This window comes from Oryzias latipes, chromosome 20 (genome assembly GCF_002234675.1).
Source record: "Oryzias latipes chromosome 20, ASM223467v1".
Classification (NCBI taxonomy): domain Eukaryota; kingdom Metazoa; phylum Chordata; class Actinopteri; order Beloniformes; family Adrianichthyidae; genus Oryzias; species Oryzias latipes.
In genome coordinates this window covers 8385014-8409523 of record NC_019878.2, presented here as the reverse complement: position 1 = coordinate 8409523, position 24510 = coordinate 8385014, and the positions used below count along the sequence as shown (strand labels likewise).

Sequence of the window (24510 nt, the reverse complement as noted above, 5' to 3'; positions counted from 1 at the left end):
AGGGAACTGGAGATCCAATCGGCAGTTTGAATAAGATCCCGAAGTATTCCTGCAGCAATCGTGTTTATCACACATGTATATGGAGCCGCGGGGGGATTGCTTGGGAGCTCAGGAAGTAGAAGGCGGATCGGATTCGGGATGAGTCAGGGGCGCATTTCATGTTTTCCTGGGAGCGTCAGGTTGAGGCAGCTGAGGGAAATCTGCATATCGACCGCGAGACGCACGCGCCTCGCACACGAGCGTGCGTAAAAAGGGGGCGTGTGGGACGGGCAAAGACTCAAGCGAGCCCCCCCCTCCACATTTTCATCGGTCTCTGAATCGGGAGCGGATGAACAGAAAAGGAGAGAAGGTGGGCAAAAAATAATGGAGGAAACTTAAATGTGAGGACTTTTATTTTTTTGATATATTGCGCATTCTTTGTACCTCCCCACGCGCGCAGGAATCCTCCCTTTCTTCCCTCGCTGTAGCTGGATTTGGGATGTGACAGCGCAGAGTGAAAGACGGAGGATCAACGGGGGAGGAGACGTGTCTGTGCGCGGAGAACAGAGCGGGTATACCCGGCTGCGCGTCTGCGCTGCGCCGCTCCACGCTGTTGGGGAGGGAGAGTCTGCATGGGGAGGCTAGGAACAAGTTAAATTGTTGTTGAAAACCTCTGGATTGGACGTGTTGCCATTCTAAAAGAACCGTGGGATCGTGGAGACACGCATGTGGGGAGTGGAGAGAGGAGGGCCGGATGCCTACGGGTCTGGGAGTCCTCGAGACGCAGGTGAATATTTGTTTTTATTCCACAATATGAAGAACCCAACAGAATTTTGTCTTAATTTAAAAAGTTTTATAGTCAAAACTGGAGATTCTTCATTTAATCTGTAATTTAATCTGTTGTGCTTTGTGGGATTTGGAACCAAAATATTTGGGATGACCTTTTAGTCATTTTCCTGTCTTGGAGCCTAAAAAGTGGAAAATAAGTTTTATTTATTTTTATCAAATGAAACAGACTAAAACAATAGAAATAATAGTGAAAGCTTTGAAGAATAGTGGAAGAAATGGCGCTAAAAGGTGTGCATTTCCAAGAAAAAACACACAAAACACATAGCACTTTGTTATATTTTGTTTTCTTTTGTGATCAGAAACATAATACAACTTATCGAGGAGATAATTTAATCATTTGAAAATGAGACTTGGGTCGCGTTTTTTTGTAAAACTGGCCAGTTTGTGTTGGCTACTACCTCCGACGGGGGGTCCAGTTGTACCACTACACCTCCCATTCATGCTGCCTGCTTCTTTTTTGTAAGAAAGGAAAGTGGGAGGGAGGGAAGGAGGGGGCAGGAGAGAAAGAAACGAGCGAGAGAGCCATGTCACTTAACGCACCGCTGGCGCGCCGAGCCTCAGTCTGAGACATCTCTTACGCACGACGGCACGGGGCTTTTCAGACCCAAGTCAGCCCTCATCAAACCAGTCTTCAGCCTCTCTGAGTCCGGGAGAATGATCAGCCTCGCGCCTTATCTTTAACAGACGGGTGTTTCCAGATATTTGAGGGGGAAAACCGTCCAGGGCGCACGGTGGTTGCGCATTCACCATTTCCTCCCTCAATATATTTATCCTTTGAACTGTATTTCCCTTCCACAGCCAAGGACTGCAGCCCGCCTGGGCATCAACTGAAGAAGGAGTAAGAAAGCAAGGTGGAGACCCTTATTTCTTTTTTTCCCTTTTCTTTTCTTTCTTTGGCGCATCTTTGGAGAGGATATGGCACACCGCGCGCAAACGATAGGAGACAGGAGCTGAAAGACAGGATGCCAGCCACCTGAGCTCGGGCTCACATCAGCTCCAACTTTTCTCAAAAAGAGGCACTTTATGTTGACAAATTAAACTTTAAAAAAAACTTTTGGAGGATTTTGGATGCTTTTTTCGTTCCTTTGTCTTTTTCTTTGGATGTTTGATTTTATTCTTTTGGGCGACAAAACAAGGATGCATTGTGGATTAGTTTTTATCCTGTTAATGGGAATCCTCCTGGTGGTCAAGGCTTTGGAAAAAGGTAAGTGTGTCATTTGATATCTTTTCAAATAAAGCTTTTATGTACTCTGGAAAGCCACTAATTCCACTATTTTTTTTAAAGATTAGCTCCCTCTGATCTCCGCTGATCTGTGGGCAAACTCAATGCTTACCTGCACGCACTGACACCGCCTAAAGAAAGCTTTGTATTGTCCCAACTAAGCATTCCTTAGTGATTATTCTCTTAATACCTTAATGTCGCTCCCTTGATTCTAAGTTGTTCTTTATGTTCTTCTTAACATTTTGAGTTTGTTTTTTCTGATTTGGCGCAAATTGATCGGAAAAAGGAAGAAAAAATTTTCTTTTAAATTTCTTCAGAATTTTTTTGACTTTTTTTACATTTCTGCGCATAATTGGTATTGCAACATGTAAAAGCCCATAAAACCTATTTTAAAAGAGGTGTATGATAAGACTATGAGTTTTCGAACGAATTTAAGTTAAAAGCAACAGATGTGCCTTAAATTCACACTTTTATCTTGTTCAAATGTTTAAATTGCGTATTCCAAACACCTGAATTTGCTTTTTTGTCATGTGAAAAAACGTATCTTTTCCAGTTTTTTTTTTTACTTGCATGCCTAAGCATTGATAAATAAACCCACATTGTTTGTTAATTAGTTTAAATCCAGCTGCACTGTCGGCAGGACTGTGCGCATGTCTGGAACGATTTCCTCCAAATTAAAATTAAATCTGGGAGTAAAAGAAAGACTTTATTCTTTTTGGGGAAAAAATGCGCACAAGAAAAATGTAGAAGTTTGTTTGTAAACACGAGGAGGGCTCTGAGCTCAGCCTTTGTGCGTCTGACTCCTCAGATAAATGTGGGGGCAACATCAGAATCTCCAGCGCCAGCTACCTCACCTCGCCCGGATACCCCAGTAGTTACCCCGCCTCCCAGAGGTGCACCTGGGTGATCACGGCGCCTGGTCCTCACCTGCGGATCTTCATCAATTTCAACCCGCATTTTGATCTGGAGGACCGGGAGTGCAAGTAAGTGGGCAAACAAACTTCCAGCAAGCATTTAAAAATGCACAAAAGATTAAAAAAATGGCTTGAGAGTAATTTAAGAGCCAAAACGGCTCGATCTGGCGTATTTCTAACTCATGGGGCACATGCACGCGCGTGCATGGTGTGTGGACACAGCCGATCACGCCCATTGCGCGTGAAACCGCGCCATCTAGCGTTAGGGCGCTCTCCGACGCTGGCGGAGGAACTGCTCGTCCTCTCCGCGTGCTTGGTCTCAGAAATGTGCTTTTTATTTCTGTTTCTGGGGGGTTGTAGAAGTATCGATTTTTGGACTCTGACTGGAATCTTTGTCGTTTTGCAGCTCACCTCGCGGGGCTAAAGACGCACCAAAGGCAATTAACCGAGGCTCTGTCTGTGAAAATTAAAACAAACTCTTCTTTTCTGGGGGGAATGCATTTCCTTGAAGACACAGCTACACAACATGAAAATTTGTTGCGTTAGAAAATAAAACTGTCCTTGTCAAATATCAGATTATAATCTGTGAAGACTCCATTTGGACCCTCGATGACCGTGCGTAAAAGATCCATATTGGTGTGCGCCAGCAGAAGGGCTGAGCGGCCAGGCTTTTGTGCAGGGACAGCTTGAGCCGGTGAAACCAGAGACAGACAGTAATGTGATGAGGCTGTGTGAGTGTGCGTGCCCTGGAGGTGAGCTGTGCCTGGGCAGAGCGCCTTGTCTGAGCGTCCTTCCCCACACCGTCTGTGTGTGGCTTCTGTGCGCGCGCCCTGCTCTGTCTCTGCTGTTTGTTTACGCTGCAGGGCTCAGGAGAGCTGCACTGGATCCTGTTACTGTATCTCTGATCCACCCCTTAAAAAAAAAGAATCAGGACGCCCCCTGCTTGTTTTGTGCGCCTTGAATGGACCCCAAATATCCAAGGTTTTACTTTTAATCCTACTTTAACCTTTTGGATGCTGCTGTCAGAGGTCTGAGGCAGACTGGACCCTCCTGGATGCTCCGTGACACTTCTTACTGCTTCAGTTTCAGCACCAGAGGGACTATTAAACTGTTCAAAATGCCCTGTCAGGAGGGAGGAAGTGCAAGATAACAATGCTTGTGCTAATCTAGTTAGTAAGGACTGAATTTCCTGTGTTTAAGCGCTCACAACACAGTTTAGTTAGTTGGTGCAGGATCGTAGAAGAAAGCTGGTTTCAAAGGGACCTCACAGGCTGATCAATTTATCCCTAATCTTTCATTTAAATGACAAATGTTTCATCATTTTGTTTTGCCATCACCTGAAGCTGACGATTCCTTGTTTGATCGTTTGAGTTGAGTTTCAAACCCTTTGTCCATGAAACTATGACATTAGATAGCTTAAAGTGATTTATTCGTCTTAGTTTGTTGATGAAAGGCATCAGATTATGCATTAGAAATGCTGCCACAGCTATGTTTCATGTATGAACAAGAACTAAAACTGAAAAAACTCTTTTAGGCTCAAAAATAAACCTGGTCCTGATCTTCCTGAAGCTTTTTTTAGCTGCTTTCTCGCCCGTCTTCCAAGCTGTGTGCCTGTGTTTTCGCTGCTTTTGTTCCGTAAGCCATTTATCCCTCACCTGTGGATCACTGAAGCTTAAAATCGGCACCTAAGTCAAGTGTTTACACATTCTTTTAGGCATGCCACTTCATCTTTTGTCCACCACTTGTCCAGCTTCTTCAGAACTCACTGCACATTAGGGGTTTGGTAGCTTACTGTGGCTTTGGCAACAGAAGAAAGACTATTTATTGCAACCAAGTCAAACACTGATAGCAAGGATGGTTTTTAAAGTTGTTTCACTGCTCTGGTTCATGTCTGGATTTGAAGATTTAAGCCCAAAAGATAAATAGGTAAAAGTTTAAAGGACTGGGCTGAACGTGAAAGAGAAAAAACAAACCTCTGAAAGTCTTTTAAAAGGCAGTGAAGTAAGAAACCTTTTAAAAAAATATTGCAAATTAAAAGAGTAGGAGAGGTGACAGGATTGCCTCATTACTTTAATCCAAAATGTTAAAGTGTAAAGTTTATATTGTTTGCAGTTTTGCCAAAATCTAAAAATCTGTGTCCTTTTTTTTAAGACATAGTTTCTACAGGGCGACAGTAGCTCATTAGAAATTCACCTCCGAGTTGTGGACGGGACCATTGGCGTGGAGCAAACCTGCCATTCCTTCCCCTCCCCACTGCTGAGAGCTCTCTGTTTACCGCGCTCTCCTGCTAACATTAGCAGTGCAACAAAAATGGCGAGCAATGTCATAGTTATCCATCCATACAGTTTATATCCAGATTCCGGCTCAGACGAGGAAAACAAAGACGTACACGGATCTATTTGTCTGCAAGTGGATGCATCAGAATGGACCAGAGCAGGGAGCTTGTGGCCCCCCCAGTGTATTTTCTTTGTCACAAATGGAATTTTTTGTTTGGCTGCTTCAAATTCACAATGATTTTAATAGAGAAATACAGTATTTTCCACACTTAAAAGGCTTAATTTTTTTCAAAAAACACAAAGTGCCTTATATATGGTTTAGGTCTCAGAGGTACACGGCGCTCAACATGCAGCTAATGGTTCTAACACGGCTAATGTGCAGCATGTTAGAACCTGTTTGTATCACACTACACATTTAATAATAAATGACCTCATCTCTGACTTTTTTTTTCTCGCCTTACATATGACATACGTTGGAAAATAGACCATCCGTTGACGGTGCGGTTTACGCTGTGCCCTGTAGTGCGGAGAATATGGTTATTACAAATGCAATTTGAGCCTCCACCAAATTCCCCAAGAACATGTTAAAAACACCAAAAAAACAATTTTCATCAGAGTGGGACTTTTAAGTCAAGCTTTTTGCTTTTGTGCGCCAAAGATTTACGTCATTCTTTGAGTGTTTGGAAGATTCGCAGAGGCCACGCAGAGGTTTTCAGCCCAAATCCTTCTATTTTTAACCGGGGTGGCGTTTCATTTTTAATGGCGTTAATGGACCTTTTTCACGGGACTTTGGCTCCGCCTCGTGATGCGTTCTGACGGTCGCGCCCGGCAACCGAGCCCGGCGACGCTCTCTTGACTGAGCAGCAGGCGGTCAGCTACTTGTTGGGTGTGGGTTGGCTGTCAAAGCCCCGCTCACCACCTCAGCCCATACATAATGGAAACTGATGAGAGTCAGAACGGCTCCCTTATCTGATGGACTGGCAGTGTGGGGGGAGGTGGGGGGGGGGAGTCGCAGTGCATGCTTCAATGCACTCCCTTGCAATCTAATTAGCGGGCAAATGGAACACACATGCACCCCATGTTCCCCAACATGGCTCTTATCAGCAAAGCAAACAAGGAGCACTCAAAGTGGAGCCGGTAAAAAGAAAAACAGTCGTCTGTGAGCGGGCGGTGCATGGCGGCCGCCGTGTTGTTGCACGTGTGCGCCTCACTTGTCAGGTTTTGTTTGGGGAAGTGCGGGGGCCTGTATCCTGAGAGCGGGAGGAGGAAAACACTCAATCGCAGAGATAAGGAGGCCGCCTGGCAATCCTGAACGCAGAGCGTGTTTACCCTTCACGCACCGCTGTGGACTTTCACAGAGCTGCCTCTTGTGGTTAATGAGGTCGAAGAAAAGAGTCAAACCCCGCATCCAGGCAAATATTTAAAGTCAATTTGCTCGGAAAAGTGGCCGAATGAGAAACACTCCTTTTTTTTCTTGATCCGATAAGAAGTATCAGGTTTTTCTGGCTTCTTGAACTGCTGGATGAAGATACCAGCGAGGTGTTGTTGTTTTTTGTGTTGGTTTAAATCCAAGCATGGGGACAAGACGATTGCACGCAGGAACAATGCAGAGCCTTTTGTCTAATAGAAAATGTTGGAGAAAACTTTCCCTCTCATGGATCTTTCTGTCTCCACCCCCTCTCCTCCTGCTGACAGCCAGCTCTGTTCAGACCCCAGCACTCCCGACAACGTTATGAATCATTGATAGCATCGGATTTGCTGACCAAACCAAAGAGTTGGGCTGAGATTCCTCGCAGTCAGTCAGTCGGAGCTGCTCTGTTTGTGTTGGAAGAGTGGAGGAGCTCGGCCTCCTGTCGTTTCTTTGCCTTCTTATCTGTCTGGACGTCTTTCTGGGGTTCTCATGTGGCAGCGGGTGGAGGGGAGGTCAGAGGTAGATGCACGGCAGGGTGGTGCCGGGAAGCGGAGCTATTCTAGGAATGCTGTTAGAAGGGGAAAGTCCTTTTTTTTTTTCTAAACGATTCAAGAATTTACCAGAAGCAGAGCAGGTCATCACTTTGGGGGGTTATGATCTGTAAACTCTCAAGTTCATGTTTCAAAGCATCCTTAGGTAGGATGCTTTGAAGGTGGATGAGCTGGTATCCTCTCCTAAATGAATGCAATCTGATGCTGAAACTGGGAGCTTTCTTTGCTCCTTTTCTCCAGCCTCAAGCTGAGCTGTCCCTGCAGAGCGGCCTGTCCTGCTGTGAAGGGCAGCGCCTCTGCTGCCGTTGGTGCTCGGGCCCTGACTGCAGCACATTACCTCAGTCTGAAGCTGGCTCTCCTCCTCTGTCATGCAGAAGCCCACCAGCTCTCAAAAAAAACAAGCTAGCAATCCTAACTCGCGGGCTTTATCATTCAAACTTGTGGATCATTTTACATATTTAGGTATAGAAATCAGACGTAAACTAAACGACGTTGTTAGGGTTAACTATGAATCTTTGATAAATGAAACTACAGTGTCTATTGATAGGTGGATGTCCTTACCTCTGTCCTTGATGGGAAGAATTAATGCTATAAAAATGAATATTCTCCCCAAAATGTTGTACGTGTTTCAGAATTTACCATTGCCCCCACCTGATGATTTCTTTTCAAAAATCAAAAAACAATTTCTTGCATTTATTTGGAAAAATGATAAAGCACGAATTCGGTTATCCATGATGCAACTGCCATATAACCAGGGCGGGTTAAAATGTCCAAATATAATTTGGTATCATTGGGCTACACAATTAAGATCAATAAAATTTTATTTTGAAATTATTGATGCCCCCCAGTGGAAAGAAATGGAATCTGTTGGTCTAGATTTACCACTGCCATATTATCTTTATTCAGATACGATTTTTAATTTGATTAAGAAAACTTCAAATCCAATTGTTAAATACATGATAAAAATCTGGTCTAGGGTATACAAGCATACTAATGAAACTAATAACTTATCTTTGTACACCCCAATTTGGGGAAACCAGTATTTTATCCCAGGGAGGGCAGATATTATCTTTCAAGACTGGTCTTCGAGAGGATTAAAATCAATACAGGATCTATATTTACCAAATTCAGAATCACTAATGTCCTTTGACGAACTGACATGCAAGTATAACATTGATAAGAAATGTTTCTTTAAATTCCTTCAGTTACGGAGTTTTATTAGAGAAAGGCAGGGTAATCAATTAGCTAAGCCAAAAAAAACATCACTTGAAAGAATGCTTACTAAAAATAGTCGGAATAAAGGTGCCATATCCGAATTTTATGATCTTTTGTTGTCCAACTCTAAGGAAAACTCTGATTTTAAATTTAAGGCCTGGAATGAGGATCTCAAAACAACCTTGTCAAAGGAAGATTGGGAGTTAGCTTGTAGCAAAGTTCACAAACAGATAATCAGTACTCGGTTTAGGCTTCTGCAATACAAGTGGCTTATGAGAACATATATAACACCAGCGCAACTGAACCGATATGACAGTCATATCCCAGATATCTGTTGTAAGTGTGCTGAGGCTAAAGGGACTCTCTTCCACTGCATGTGGCAATGCCCTGAGATAAGACTTTTTTGGGAGGAGGTTAGAAAAGCAGTGGAGATGATTGTTTCAAAAACTGTTCCAACAAATCCTGTTATGTTTATTCTAGGTATATATCCTTCAAATCCCAAGTTTAGTAAAAGCGAACAAATTATGATTGACATGTGTTTTTTACAAGCAAAAAGAACCATTGCAATGTTTTGGAGAAGAACCTGTAGGCCCAAATTGACTCACTGGGTGAAACAGATGCTCGTAGTTTTTCCATTAGAAAGGATTACATGTATTAGGAAAGGAAAGTTGGAACTGTTTGCAGAAATGTGGGGTCCTCTAAAAAGTTTTGTGAGGAGTCTTAATTTGGAGAATGGATCTGTGGATGACCAAGACTAACTAAGAATACTCTGTAAACCTTCAGTATTTAAAAAAAAAAAAAAAAAAAAAAAAATTTATTTGAAAAATGTATCAAAAGATGGCTTTTTTTTAATTTCCTGATTAGTAAAGGTTGATCTGTTTTTTGTTCTTCTTGTTATTGTTTAGTTGTTTTTTTTTTCTCTGTTCTATTTTCTTTATTCTATTTTAGTTCACATATACAAATTGGATGTAAAGCTTGTGATTATGGTTGATAATGTACCAAAAATCAAAATAAAAACAATATTACAAAAAGTTCATGTCACAGAGGCGTCCACCCTCTCAAAAATCAAGCTTTTAAAACATCATCTTCTGGCGCACCTGGCGTTCTTCTGCTGACCTCCCGCAGTTCCCAAGCATTGGAAATCAAATTAGACTTCCAATTACTGTGAAGCCCTTGGACACAAAAAAAAAAAAACAGAAAAGCTTGTCAGCAGCATCTCAAAGAGCAATCTGCTTTGAATTTGTTTGCACTTCACGGCAATTATGGCCAACCTTATTATGTCAGCGTGGAGAAATCACCTGGCGTGTTGCATTTCTGTTGCAGAGATGAGGCAGACGGGGAAGGAAAGCAGCGGCGTTGATGCATCTGAAGTGTTCACCTTGTTAATTAGGCAGAGGGCAGCAGAAAGCTTCACCCTTCATCTCATAGAGGGGTTACTCTCTGGCTAACGAGCTGGATTAAAATAAGGCTCTCCTTCCCCGTGTGGGTGAGAGGGACCTTGAGGTTGAGGGTCCCTCTTTTCTTCATCTGTCTGCGAGGTGTTTCACCTTGGCCGCGGCTTGGAAGGGCAGCCTGATTGAAAAGCCTTCCGACCGCGGCATCTGCCATCCTCCCCGCTGCTCTGTCACCGCTTTGATTCATGCACAACCTGACCGAAACCGGGAGGCGAGCCACTCCGCCTCGCAGCGGGACGCGAGCTCTGCTCACAGCAGAGAGGAGTGGGAAAAAGGGAGGAATGGAGGAGGCTCCTGCTCATAAATAAGCCATGCCTCTGCTGGGGATCTGTGCCAGCACAAAAGCTTCACAGTCTCACACGTCTTCCTGTTTGGCTTTTCATCTCGAGGTGGAGTGAGCAACTTGTGTTGCCTTTTGCCTCTAAGCCTTTTCCTGGCAGTTTTTTATTTTTTTTATCCAGCTTCAAAACTGCCCTAGCTTCCTTATACGGAAGGGCAGTCGTCTGATCTTTTCCTTTTATCTGAGGAAAAAGAGATTTTTGAAAAGACACTGTAGGATTTAAAGATTTGTTTTCAAAGGAAAAGCACCCGTTTGTCAGTTTTCACCTAATCTAAAAATGATTAAATTCTGTACAACCAAAGGTATTAAGTCACGTACACACCAGCCATTGGATGTATGTTCAAAAATGTCTGGTCAAAATTAGATAATTATATATATATATAAAATTAGATAATTATATATATATATATATATATATATATATATATATATATATATATATATATATATATATATATATATATATATATATATATATATATATATATATATATATATATATATAGAAAGAGAGGGAGAGAGAGAGAGAAAATGGAAGAAGGGAATTGCTACATTTTAGCATATCCAATGCCCTCTCTCTCTCTCTCTCTCTCTTTATCTATCTATCTATCTATCGCTCGATATACATCACATATAAAATATGATGTTGCAACCTTTTCTTTGTTGGATATCAACAAAAACATCTTATGGGCATCTCCCCAAAAAATAGAATTGTCTTCCACATGTTTGATGTAGAAGACATCATAGTGGTAATATATTTTCTGCTCATTATACGTGAGTGGCAGAGCAAATAAAAAAACACAACACCAACCAAAAATCAGACATTGCCTCAGAATGTCTTGTTTGTGAGGGTTTTAAGCTAAAATGATGAAAGAGATCTGGGCGCCTTAATACGCCATGCTGGTGCTTGTCAGACGTGTTTTATTCCATGTTCTTACCCTGAATGGGGCTTGTGATTTTGATTGATGTGGCTGCAGCCATACACAGTTTGTTTGTTGTCCTAATGCGTCAGTGCTTAAAGGGGCAGCAGGTGGGAGGAGGAGGAGGAGGAGGAGAGGAATCGGGGGCGTCCGGAGGGCTCCCCACTCATCAAATCAGACTGTTCCCCAAAGGGGATTTGAGGGGAAGCAAAGTTTGTTTACAGAGGGTAAGAGGGAAGTGGGAACCAGCTCTGCTCTGGATCTCCGTGGTCATTTTCAGTCACCGTTGGCGCTCAGCGGGCCTCTGCTTCAATGGCGTCTCTCTACCACTCAGCCCTGCCTGATCCGACCATGGGGGCAAGCAGACAGTGATTGATGGGGCGATACCCCACTGCTCTATGATTGAGTTAGAGCCCCTCACAATCCCATGCTTTGTTTGCGCCTAGCTTGATCTCTCCTCACGAAATTGCGGAGGTCTTTCTGTACTTTTTCCCTCTCTTGTTTCTTCTATTAGATGGCTGCGATTGAAAAGGAGTGACGTAAATTCAAACTAAAAGCATTTTTTTCAGCATTATCTCGGTGGGGTAAGTGCTGAAAGTATTATTAGCAGCCTGCTCCTCTGTAGCCTGCCCAGCTTGTGCAGGATGACCCCTGTTTGCACGAGGATAAGTGACACTTTCCACTTCCCACTCCAAAATGACAGGGAGGTTGAACTGTCAGACCAGTAAGTGGAAGTGTCACTTTGCCCTTCAAAAGGCTGGCAGCTGCTGGCCAACCATCAGCAACTAAATCACCGCTGTAATGCCAAGAACTCCGGCTCTGCGGCTGGCAGCGCTGAGGAGATGCGGCGTTTGGCACGTGGCTCGCTCAGACGGGCTGCTTTAGCTTTCCAGACGGCTGCATCCCTGCACAAAACTTCTCTTTGGAAACTACAGATCAAAAAGGGCCGACGGATTTGTGCGTTTTAATCACCAACTGTGGACTGAAGTTTGCAGGAAGGCGAATGGTTTGACCCGAGGCTTCGTCTTTATCGGCCGGATGACCGGGTCATGGCGCACATGGGCCAGCCGGCTCCCTGACCGACTATGGGGAGGTCACCGCTGTTTAATTAAATAATTCCCAGAGCACTTATCGTTGGTGCTCCCCCTTTAGCTCCCTTGTCATTTGGCGACCTTTTCTTTACAATCTCCGTGAGAAGGTGGGCTTTGTGCCACTGATCCTTTCACTGCCTCCATCTGTTTGCCAATTACTTCTATCAGCTATTTGCACAATGTTTCTCTTTTGTCATCGTTCCTTCACTCGCTTTATCATCCACCAAGTAGTTCATTCCTTCTCTATCTCCTTCAGCAGTTTCCTTTTCACGCAGAAATCCTGCCCCCCCCTTCTGGACCCACAATGCTCTCTTCCTGCCTATTGTGGAGCGGCAGGACAGTTTCAACCGACACCAAACACGTCACCTCTGCCTGACCTCCGCCGTCCCTTCCTCTCCTTTTTTCTCAGACTGAGACACTTTCTGAGTGGGCTGTTCCCCCTAAAGCTACATACACACCGGACATTTGACCCGCGATCCCTTAGCGCACCAGACAGGCAGGGAGAGGCTTTCTCTTTGCTATCTGTTTTTTCTTTTTCTATGGGTTACTAGCGTATGTCCGGCACCTACAGTTTAAATAGGCTAGGTGCAAATCTCACGATTTGGTCACAAAACGGTTCATTGATATCAAGTCAGCATAGTGGCCTTAGTTTATCTTTATTTGAAAAACAAACGCAGACGTTGTCAGGGTCGTCGCCATGTCTGGGTTCACCAGATAAATTTCAACCTGATTTAACTGGCAAGGTTTGTTCAATGACCACACGCTTTGTGCGTAGAGCCCCAAAATGGTCTTTAAAATGTGCGTAACTACGTGTGAATGCTAGAGTTTTGAATCTGTTTAGTTCTTCTGTGTTGCTTTGGAACAACTCCCTCAAGCCTGGTTGAAGACTGAGAAATACTGCTTCTTCTTCTCAGTAGCAAACACCCATCTACATGCACCCACAGTGCCCTCTAGTGGTTGTTGCTATTTATTTAAAAGAAGACCACATACAAGTCGCACCTGAGTATAAGTTGCATTCCCAGGGACTGAAAAATAATGCGACTCATAACCTAGAAAAGATGGTAAAGTCACATTTGATGCCAGTTTTGAGACTTTTAACAAATGTTTTCATATTTTTTGAAAAAACGTCAGCGTACCAATGATGTCATCGCACAAAACCTTTCATTAAACTTCTACGAAAAACTCTCTCTTAAAACATCAACAAGATCCTTTTGATTGGGTCTTTCCTCCAAGAGCCTCTTAGCTTTTTTTGTTTCAGTGAACTTTTCAATTATAAAACGCTTTGCAACAAGACACATTCTGGTAACTATAGGTTTTTTTTTAGGCATTCAAGGTATTCATTCTTAGGCAAGAACATAATTGGTAAATTCAAATTTCAATCAGTCTTGGAGATTGTATTAAAGCTCCAAATTGTGCTGCAACTTAGTTTTGTGGGATACCAGCATGAAGTGTCCCTGTCATGATGGGGTCATAGAGCCGTTCAGATTCTTGAAGTACTAAAAAGCCATTGTAGCTCTGATTGGCAGTACCACAATATGAGTCAGTGCCAGGATTTGGCAGAGACCTAAAAGTGACTTAGCAATAAAGAACCAACTCCATGTACTGCTCACGAAACACACAAGCATGTTTGACCAACACTTGTTGGACGCTATTCGTCTGAACCCTTTATGATAATTCACCCAGGGGTAACTCTGTCCTCTCAGCGGGGTGTGCAAATATTCCTTTGTCCAACCCGCTGCACCTGTGCTGTCTTCAGAAAACACAGGTGTACAAGTGAACCCAGCTGTGCCACATCACCCCTCTCTCCGGGCACCTTGTTAACGTCCCCCCTAAACTTCTGTTGTAACAGCGTCCACCCCTTTATCCTGTGTGATCACAGATTCCATCGAATCTCAAGTTGAGAGGAATGGGAGCCATTTTCTTTCAATAATAGGTTCCATGTTTCCTATTTCTTTTTTTATTTTCTACATTTGTATCCTTTATTTAATCCAGTTTGCTTTGCACTTCCTGGTTTTGCACTACCTTGCCTTGCTTTGTAGATCCTTTCAGTTTCGGTCTGCAGTGAATAAAACATGCTTTTCAAGAGAGCATGCATAATTGATGCATTTCACTCCGATCGGTCTCAATGATGTTCTAATAAGGCCATCACTGAGTTTCTGCTTGGATTACAAGAAGGGTCTCTTAGAAAATGTTCCAAAGAACTGGTGGGGTCACTTTAAAATGCAACCATTCACAATGTGTATCATCTGGACGCTGACAAGCAAACAATCTGTGCATTTTAGACAGCAAATTTCAGACATTTTACAGGGAAAATGCGATGACTTACCACTCTTTCTACCTGTTTATGATTAGCTGATAAAAGCAACATAGAATTTTGGTGCAAAATTTGTTTTTTTTAAATAGGAATTGGAAATTTAAATATCAACAAGTTTTTTTAATTATTTTTTAACGGTCAAAAATTTGAAAAACTTTCATTTTAGCTGCCATTATTTAAAAATTAGTATTAATGGAATATTGGTAATTAAGTAATTGTTAGTTTACATATAAAGTCAAAGTTTTTTTTAAAGCAAAAACTATTTTCAACTTTTGCTTACGGTCAGTATCATGAATGCAACTTTAGAAGATTTCATGAGTCAGTAAGTGTTATTTGACAGATTTTGGAAGTATTTGGGAAAGAAAACAAGGTGTGCTTTTAATATACTATGCTGCTATTCTGGTTCCCTATGAGAATAAAAAAAATCACATGTAAATCCCTTCACCATAAGAGTTTTTAAACTATGTATTTTAAAATGTAGAACTGAAAAATACTTTTGAGATTTAGAATTTTCTCAGAACAGGACTAAAAAATAGTTTTTCAGTCTTTTGACAATTTAAAATTAAACCAAAGGAATTTTTGCTATAACAACTGTTCATCAAAACATGCCTTATATGCCTGAAAATTATTGTTTATATATATTTTTTGTGATTAAGTCTTAGTAGACTTTATGGTTTGACCACATATTCGCATGTATGTCAATTTATGCTAAATAAAAGTAGTTTCATTCTTAAATATGTATTGTAATGCATTAATCAACTCATTGATAAGGAATTGATCATGAAAACAAGCTTATTTGAAACCTTCAGGCGGAAAAAAACTGCACCTTTTCTTTACAAATAAAGAAGTTTTCACTTTCAGAAACTTGTTAAAACTTTTTTATGCCTTGTGCACCATGATCCTGGATATAGGAAGGGATAAGTCATGGTTCATACCATCCTTCATGGGCACGGAAAAGCATCAGCTGGACAGTCAGCTGTCTCAGCATCTTCAGGGTTCAAAGACTATTCTACTGTCAGAGCGAGGGGGGTGTGCTCACCACCGAACACTGGCTGCCTTTGTGGTCACCTCTACTTCCTTCTGTTCTCCAACCTCCTCCACCAATTCATGCTCGAGTCTTTAGGGAGCAGAAAACCTTAAAAAAACCACCTCATCTTGTCAATATGTGTTCATATTTAAATAAAGGATTACTGTGCAGGAAGGGAGGGGGGTGCAATGTAATAGTCCAAACAGGCAAAATCATTAATTTGATTGCTGGCGACAGCAAATCTCTCTGCAGCATAATTAGGAAAGCTAATGGATGTAAGTGTGCTAAATTCATCAGGGCTAATGATAATTGTTAAATATGCTGTGGAAAACTGCAGTGACGTGGTAGCAGGAGAGCCCACTGCAGCTGGACCATCAAGGCGGCGGAAAAAAAACTCTTTTTTAATCCATGTTTCCAACTCCGTCGAGCTTGTGGAAGCACATGTGGTGCAACAGGGAACCGATCCGATTGGTCGGTGGTTTCTGCAGTTATTTCCTGCAGAGTCACAGAATCAGCAAAGACCCTGATTGCCTCCCAAATATCTTTTCTTTTTTTATGATGCATAGATCAAGTGTCCATCTAAAACGATTTGCTCTTCCCCTTCAATAAAAATCTTAATGTCCAAGTCAATTAGGGTTAATGTTTCTAACCAGGAGCAGTCAGACCTGGGTTGCTGGCCCCTTTTTTTCCTTTTTTTCAACTTGTCTGTCCTGGCAAACCCAAACGGGGGTCATTACAGCTGGATCGGTGCCCAAGGAAAAGGGAAACCTGTTATTCTAGTTGGGGTTAATGAATGTCACATGCAGTGGGGAGGCAGCTCTGGATGGAAACTAGAGAAAAGGAGACCATTTTATTTTAGCGAGGTATGTCCCCTCTAGGCACGGAGAACTCAGTTTTGTCGTAGCCCCCCTTGTACAAACGTTAATGATGTTTTGCCTGAGACCCGAGTGACAGTTTGTGCGACGGGACTCGTTAATACCTGGAGTCCCCTGGCTGGAGTTTCCTGACAGCTGACAACCAGCTCTTTTTGTTTCAGATGAGTCTCCCTGGGCTGTCTGGAGCCGCCCAGAGTTCAGTGTTTAGGCATTTCCACTTACCCAGATGTGTTTTGACATGTTGTAGGTGACATGTTTTCATACAGCAGCAAAGCTGTACATTGTCAGCAGCGAAGCAGTTGGAGAGAAGTGGGAGAAAGGCTGTGGCATTTGTTCTGAATGCGGCTGAACCAGAGGGCAGCGGCAAAGAAAGGGCTCTTGTTGTGGGACTTTCCGCAGAATGCCTCAGCTTATAAATGGTCTGATTGAGAAATCTAACCAATTGTGCGAGGCTTATACACTCTGTCATAGCGTTATTTCATTGCCTTAGATTGCATTGCTTTTGTAGAACCAGATCAAGCGGACATTTATGGAGGGAGGACAGATTATTTCCATGGGAAAGCTTGAGGCAATATAGCAGTTATATTGTTAGGGTGGTGGTTTGTACCGCTCTCTTTGGCTTTGCAGGGAGGACTAATGCTCTCGTTTGACACTGGCGGATTGCTTTTTCTCTGTGCCTGAAGAAAGAAGGCAGGCTAATACATTTGAGTTGCTGAAGCGAAGGTCGAGGAGAATTACAGCCCCCTCCTACCCCCATTTTCTCTTCTTTCTACGCCCCCCCTTTAATTTCCCCACTGGATTGGCAAACCGTTTTCACTATTAGCGCTGTGGTAGGCTGCTTAGTGTGTGTGTGTGCAATTATCTGTGTTGTAGTCGCCAGCCCACCCAAACCAGAGGCAGAACAGATGGATAAATAGTGGCGTGGATGATTGTATTGTCATGAGGTTCGAGTGAAAAGAGAGTTCTAAGTTTAACCTGGCTGGATGGACCCAAAACTGTTGGACCGTGTGGGCTTTGGAAGTAGGACGTGTCCATGGAACTGTTTAATGGTCCTACATAGAGGTTGTTAACCGTCCTCTGTCCTTCCTGAGGGCTCTTAACCACCGAAGCAAGTGCCCACAGGTGTTTGGTGGGATAGATTAGAGCCACATTTAGCATCAGGCGATAGTTTGGAGCATTTCCCATAACCCCTTTCCGGAATGGATCTGTGTTAGCGGAGGATGTGGACGCGTCGGAGCAGAACCGCTGGAGTTCTGGCTGACACACCACTCATTTAGGCACAAATGGAGACATTTTGATGTAATGGGTTCCTATCTTGCTCAGAATGCATCCTCCTGGGATGCATTCTCTCCTCCATTTGCGTTCTCTGCCCCGCTGCGTCGCAATGACGAGGCCCATCCGAGCTGGTTATGGGCCCAGACAGTAAACAGCTTTTCTGGAGAAACGAGGAGTCGAATGTGAGCCAAAAAATAATATTTTCTTCTCCTTTTTGGATGTTAGAAACAAGATCTGACTGGAAAACCTAGGTTATGTTATTTGTGTGTGTGCCCTGCCTGATACAGTGTACAGAAAATGCAAACCGCCGCCGCATCTGCACACGCGTGTACATTAAAAACCAACCCACGCAGGAACTTGCTTCTCTGCATCAATTTTTCAGGTGTGTGGAGTCGCTCAAGCTCTCAGATTTGGGGAAGGCTGAGACATCTGCAGTGGCACCGGGCTGAATTATAAGACTGCGGATGGGAGGAGCAGAAGCACTGATGCATCTTCTGTGATTAAAACCAGAGTTCAACCCACAGATCCGACACTATTTTCTGTATTTAGAAAAAATATCTGTTCTTTTACAACAATAAGATCTTCCTGCCATCAAACAATATTACATCATTACACAGGGGAGCCTTTTAAACCAAATAATGACTGACTTCCTGGAGGTTTCGTCGCACCGCAGGAAGGATAGAGCTGTGAACACTACAGGAAACAAGCTTTTCCTCTTTTTTTTTTTTTAAGAATCCCAGCAGTGGATGTGTAAACCAAGAAAAAAAGATGAAGATCTGGTCAAAACGTTGTTCAATAAGAAATCAGAGAAACTCAAGCAGCAACCCATACAAATGGAGATATTTAAATCTGTAAAGAATAGAACAGTTTTGACCCTTTAACGCACGGTGTTTGACGTACTCTTCAGTCGTTTCAATGTCAATCAGCTGATGCGGACATTTTAATATCGGTTTTTGCTAGTTGGAAAAATAGTGGAGCTAAAGCTACAGTGGTCTTCAGTCATTTTCTTCAGATCCTTCCAAACTATATCTAACAGCCAGACTGCGGTTACCTTTTCTGTTTTAAACTAATTCCTCATCTTAGCTACAAAAATACTGCAAGATCTGTTAAAAGCTAAACTTAAGAACTTTTGGAAAGATTTCGGGGTACACGTACATGCAAGAACGGGGTATCTGTTAAGTTAACACATGTATTTTTTAAACCTCAGCACCCCAGCGACTAGATGGCTCAGTTAGCAAAGTGTGGGACTAGCCCGCAGGAAACCTTGGATTGCGTAAATTTCTCCGCCAAACCACCTGTGCAAATCGGTAAAGACTGATTAGTTGTGGCGATCTCTGACGGGAAAAAAAACCAATGCATACCTTAACTTTGAAGTGTAAACATACACAGATCTATTTAATTTGATGAAAAAATATCAAGCAAGGCTTTAAAACAAAGAATTACAGTCATTTCTGTACTATTTGGTGCACTGGATTATATGGTTAAACCAGAGTTAATTTATATACAACGCGCTAGGGATTATAAAATTGCATTGTCTCTTTAAAAAAAATAAAAATTACAGCTAAAAAGTGTGCCTTACAGTACAGAAAATACGGTACTCGTGGCTAGAAATAGAAGCGGCAGAAGGACATTTCTGGGGGGGGCTTTCTGAAGGAACTTTACCCAGATGATCCAAAATTTGGAAACTTCAAGATCAATACAGAGGTCTGTTATTTTTTACAGTACCGCAGCTCTTTCGCCCTGGAACAGAGTGGCGACATGTCCAGGGTGTTCCCCCACCTTCGCCCAGCAGTAGCCAGGACAGGCTCCAGCAACCCTGTGACCATATAAGGGATATAGTGGGCAGTTTGTAAAGCTGTTGGTTATTGAAGACTGGTCTCTTTCAGGGGTTTAGGGGTTAAGATGATCACAAGATAAACCTTTCCCCAGAAATCCTTACCGAGCTCCCAAAAATGCCTTCTTGGAGGAAAAAAAAACAAACATTTTCTTAAAAAGGTGGCACATTTGGGTGCATGTTGATGCAGGTCAAAGCGCATCCAAAGCGTTTAGCTGAACAACGCCGTCATTCTGGGTTAAGCTCCCTTTAGCGTGCAAAAAGCCACACATTAAGTGGGTTCAGAATCATTTGGGGAAATCAAGCAAAACTATGAAAATTGGCCCCTTTGCCCGGAAGGCGCGTCTTTTCCGAAGAGTCTGGGAAGGAGAGTGTAACTGAACGTGACCACACACCTGCTGGAAGTCTGACTCGCGTACGCTCGGATCGGGTTGCGTGTGTTCAAAGCGCTCTGGTTTCCTCAGAGGCTGGTGGCGACACCGTCACATTTTTGGAGCAGAATATTTATGACAGAGGAGCTGCAAACCTGGCAGAGCCTTCTTTGTGGCAAATTGCACACAGATGAAACTAAAATCTGCTTCTGGAGCAACTTTAAGTTGAAACAAAACCTGGAAAAGTTATCTCATCCTTCAAAGACACATTCATGCCGGGAGGCAGAAGAGCGAAAAACCACACCTCAGAAAGATTTAATGCACGCTCCGAAAAGCTACCTGAAAACACAAACCGATAACACCAGGCCACAGACCACCAATGTTGTCTAAGGCGTTCTAATTTCTCCTCCTCTGACTTAGCTTTTGCATGCCAACCATCATGCTCGTGTCTGTGAGTCTCCATTCTTCCTGCAAAGCTCTTCACCTCCTCTGCTCCCCAAATCATTGCAGGCTCAATTAATATGCTCCCTTTAATAGCCGCAGGTCTGAAATTCCATTTAACTGCAGCCTCTGAGTGTCTGCAGCTTTTTCAAACTTTCAACACCTGTTCTTTTTTTTCTTTTTTTTCACACAAATCGAAGCCAAAGGCCAAAATATAATTATGTTCCAATCCAATTTCTTTCTTACTGAATGGAAAAAGACACACATGCTGAGCAGCAGATATTTTCTGGTTATGTGAGATAAGAGTTCAGCTGTAAGTCCTCCTCTAAACGTTAATTGAAATGATAAAATAAAGTTTCAACCTTGTTAACATGACCAATAACTGTTTGTGAATCTCTCAACCCCCGAGGTTCCAGCCCTTTATTGCATAATCCCAACGTAAAAAGTGATCAAATCTACACATTTTCTGAATTTACTGGGTGTGTTCGGGCAGAATTGATATCAGATTGCTGGTTTAGTCAGATGAAGCAACCGAAGACACTTTAAGGGCCTATGAGGATCCATGGCTAAAAGTTTGTGGAAGCCTTTTTTGGGGGGGATTGCTGGGAATTTCAGTAGTTAATGGGGTTACAGGAAGTCGATCTCTGTCCTACGGGGAGCACGGAACCTCATCAGTGTGCGCGTGTGACTGCGTGCGTCTTCCTAATGAAAGTATATTACCTCCCCACCTGTTCTCTGAGTTCTAACCTTAGACCTCATTAGCACACGGTGTTTTCTTTCCACCACATTACCTGCACAATATGCTGGGCTCCTCCGAGGATAAATATCACTCATAAGCCATTAAATTCGGAGAAAACAAAGTGCTGTTTTGAGAGACCCCTGGTTTTCTGTTGTGTCCAGGTATGACTACGTCGAGGTGCGAGATGGCGTGGACGAGAGTGGGCAGTTGGTGGGGAAGTACTGCGGGAAGATCGCCCCGTCCCCAGTCGTCTCCTCAGGGAACCAGCTCTTCATCAAGTTTGTGTCCGACTACGAGACCCATGGAGCTGGTTTCTCCATCCGATACGAGATCTTTAAGACTGGTAAGCTGCTGGCGCATACCGAACATTTCTAGCAGCTCACATTAACACAACACATCTCTGTGCACAATAAGGATGCAACGATACGTTGTCTTGACGATTTGGTACAAAACCTCAATTTTTGGGTCACGGTTTTGTTTCGGTTCAATAAAGGATTTGTATTTTACAAAACAGCAAAAAAAAAAAAAATGTAAAACTACATTTTTTTAATTTAATAATAAGCAAGTTACAATGAGGAAAATCCTTTCAGTTAGCTTATACCAAGCCTGGTGTCATGTAATAAAACAATAAATAACAAATCAATTTTTAAATTTAGCACAAGACCCATCTGATACTTTAAACGTGGACCTAATGCTACATACACACCAGGCATATGATGGAACGTGGGTTCTTGAACGCCCCTTTAGCACACAGTTTTTCACACTGGACTGTGGCTACCAGAAACTAGCGCATCTACAGCTGGAAGAGGCTCGGTGCAAAATGTTGAAGCGGTACAAATCTCATGAATCTGTGTTTACATAGACTTTTCATTGGGAGTGGCCGCTTGAATGCTGAGGCTGTAGCTTCCAATTTGACACAGAGACCCCTACAGAGACCATTATCTTAATAGCATGATCCAAACTGCCCTCAAAAACCCATTGTATATAACTTGGTCCATGTTCTTGCTCTGTATTGGACTATCAGTCCACTAGAGGCAGTAGAAAGGCTTTTCCTGGTCATCATGCATGAACGTAAGAGTTTTTAGCACAGAAGTCTGAAACACACACATACACGCCTTTACAAAGACGTTTCATCAAAAGTGGTCGCCCAGCGAGCGTTTCTGAGCCCGGTGTGAACATTCCATAATGGTATGCAGTAGGGATGCTACAATTCACTTTCCCCAAGATTCAGTTCAACGGTGTAACACACGGCTCGCTTTTAAACGGAACATTGTGTCATCCCTAGTACGCAATAAACCTATTACACTTGTGTTCCATTTGGGGAGATTTAATTTGACCCCATGTTAATGGGCTCTTGGTTTGAGGGTCACTAAACGCTTCTGCACTTCTGACTCTACCAACAGCAGATACATGAGCTGCAGAAACAATTCTGATAATGAAGCAAGAAGCGCCTTCTCTGTCTAATTTCATGGTTTGTTTGTGCTTTAGTCAAGACATCAGGGTATCACCATTATGTAAATTATGTAAATGGACTATTGCAAGCTCTGGGCCACATACAAAACCAATGACTCATCGTCCCCATATGTTCCATTATTGTAGTTTATATCTGGAGTGAGTTATTTTGCAATAAGTTTGCTGAGCAGTGACTGAACAAATGCGGGGATAGTCAGATGGTGTTTAGAAATCAGGGTTTGAACTGTTGTTATCACCCCAACAATCTGCCGGCGGATGGAAAGGAAATTAGTTGAAGTGAGGTCGGGAAGGGGTTGACGAACTTTTCCTAAAAGACTCACTCCGATCATCTTTTGATCCACTTTCAAAGCGTTTCCCAGTAGTCTTTAAATTATGATCGGGCCTTTTTTAGGCAAAAGCTAAAAACTTGTCATTTTCTAGGACATAGTTTCTGCAGAGGGGCAGAAATTCATTTCTTAGTTGGGGGCGAGATTGTTGGGGTGTTTTCCTACTCATTTTCTGTCATCCTTCTGTGTACACTCTCTCCCCGCTACCTTACAGCCCTTCACACCCGCAATCTAATATTACCGGTGAAACAAAAAATACTGAGCAACATTGGAGCTATGCAGCCGTACAGTTTTAATCCAGATACCAGCTCAGATGAGGAAAACTAAGGCATACATGGATCTACTTGTATGCAAGTGGATACATCAGAATGGAGCGGAGCAGGGAGCCTGTGGCCTCCTGATTCTAGTTTCTAAATTCTTTTTCCAACAGGTTTTTTTTAATCTGTTCCTGAATCACAATGATTTGAATAAAATAATACTCAGAAATAGAATTTTGAGCTTAATTTTCTGTAAATATGTCTTTCATCAACAAAAAATGCAAGAACATATTAAAAAACACAATTTTCATTCAAGTGGATCTTGAATGCAGCGACCAAAAGTAAGATCTGCGGGTCACATTCCGTCATTTCAGGGGATGTTTATCTAATCAGAACATAATGGAAAGTGAGGGAGAGTTTTCGTTTGGCATACCGCCTTTCTTTGTTTGGGCTGGAAAAAGGAGGACAGTCAGACAGGTGCCAGAGACTCCACTTTCATTAATTAACCTTAGCAGCAGTCCATAGGACAGCCTCCTCATGACCTCTGAGACATGATGGATGGCCTGGCAAGGTTCCTCCTTCCTTTAATCTGGGCTTGTGTGCCTGTTTTTCTGTGACTTTGCGCGTGTCCCCATCGGAGCTGGGCAGCTGGTGGAGTGCGGGTCCATTTACAAGATCAAAGCCATGCTCCACCTCGACATACACAGACCCGTCCGCTCGCACCTCCCCATTCGCCTCCATAGGCCGCTTAAATCGGCTGCATTCTTTCCACGATTAGCCCGGTATTTCCCAGCGACCTCTATTAACCAGATTACAAATGAGCTGCGTTAGGTGCCCTTCGCCAGTGGCGCACATGGTTGCAGGCTTCTGAGGGAGCAGAGAAAGTTGTGATAACGCTGCTTTTGGTTTCCAAATTGGCGCTGGTGTGGAGGAACAAGCCGTTTTCATCTGGGTGTTTTCAAACCTCGCTGCGCTCCCCCAGCGCTGAGAGGAGCACCACGGGTGTGCCATCTCAGCCTCAGCGAATCCAGACCCTCGGCGAGCTTGGAATTCGTGTTTTGACTAGTGCTGTTCTCGCTCTCGCCAAGAACAAGGCTCTGAGTTCAATTAGCAGCTCTGTTTGTTAGAGCGAGTGGTAGAGGCGCGCGGAACGAGAGAGACAAAGCTAGCTGATTAGCGCAGCTTATCAACAAACAGGGTATTAGCTGGGAAAACATTGTGTTGGCTAACACGTGTTACGTTAATGATGATGCACAGATGCTCTGATTGCAGATAGAGGAATGGGAGGCTTTTGCATGTCAATGAAATGGAAATGCAAAGAACACCGGCTGTTTATTGCAGGGATTATGGGCCTGG

General features: G+C 43.0%; 1 protein-coding gene across 2 annotated transcripts in view; it reads left to right on the top strand.

Annotated features, from left to right (window-relative positions):
• Positions 1 to 261: 261 nt before the first annotated feature.
• Positions 262 to 24510, top strand: part of nrp1 (neuropilin 1) — a 69015-nt gene continuing 44766 nt past the window's right edge. The window contains exons 1-5 of one of the 2 annotated variants that reach the window (XM_023950444.1): positions 262 to 349; positions 440 to 766; positions 1627 to 2032; positions 2859 to 3033; positions 21260 to 21441. In XM_023950444.1, coding sequence (XP_023806212.1) covers positions 1897 to 2032; positions 2859 to 3033; positions 21260 to 21441 — 493 coding nt within the window. In that variant the 5' untranslated portion in view covers positions 262 to 349; positions 440 to 766; positions 1627 to 1896. Of the gene's footprint in view, positions 767 to 1626; positions 2033 to 2858; positions 3034 to 21259; positions 21442 to 24510 lie in introns of both variants that reach the window. The other variant, XM_023950445.1, reaches the window with a different exon arrangement.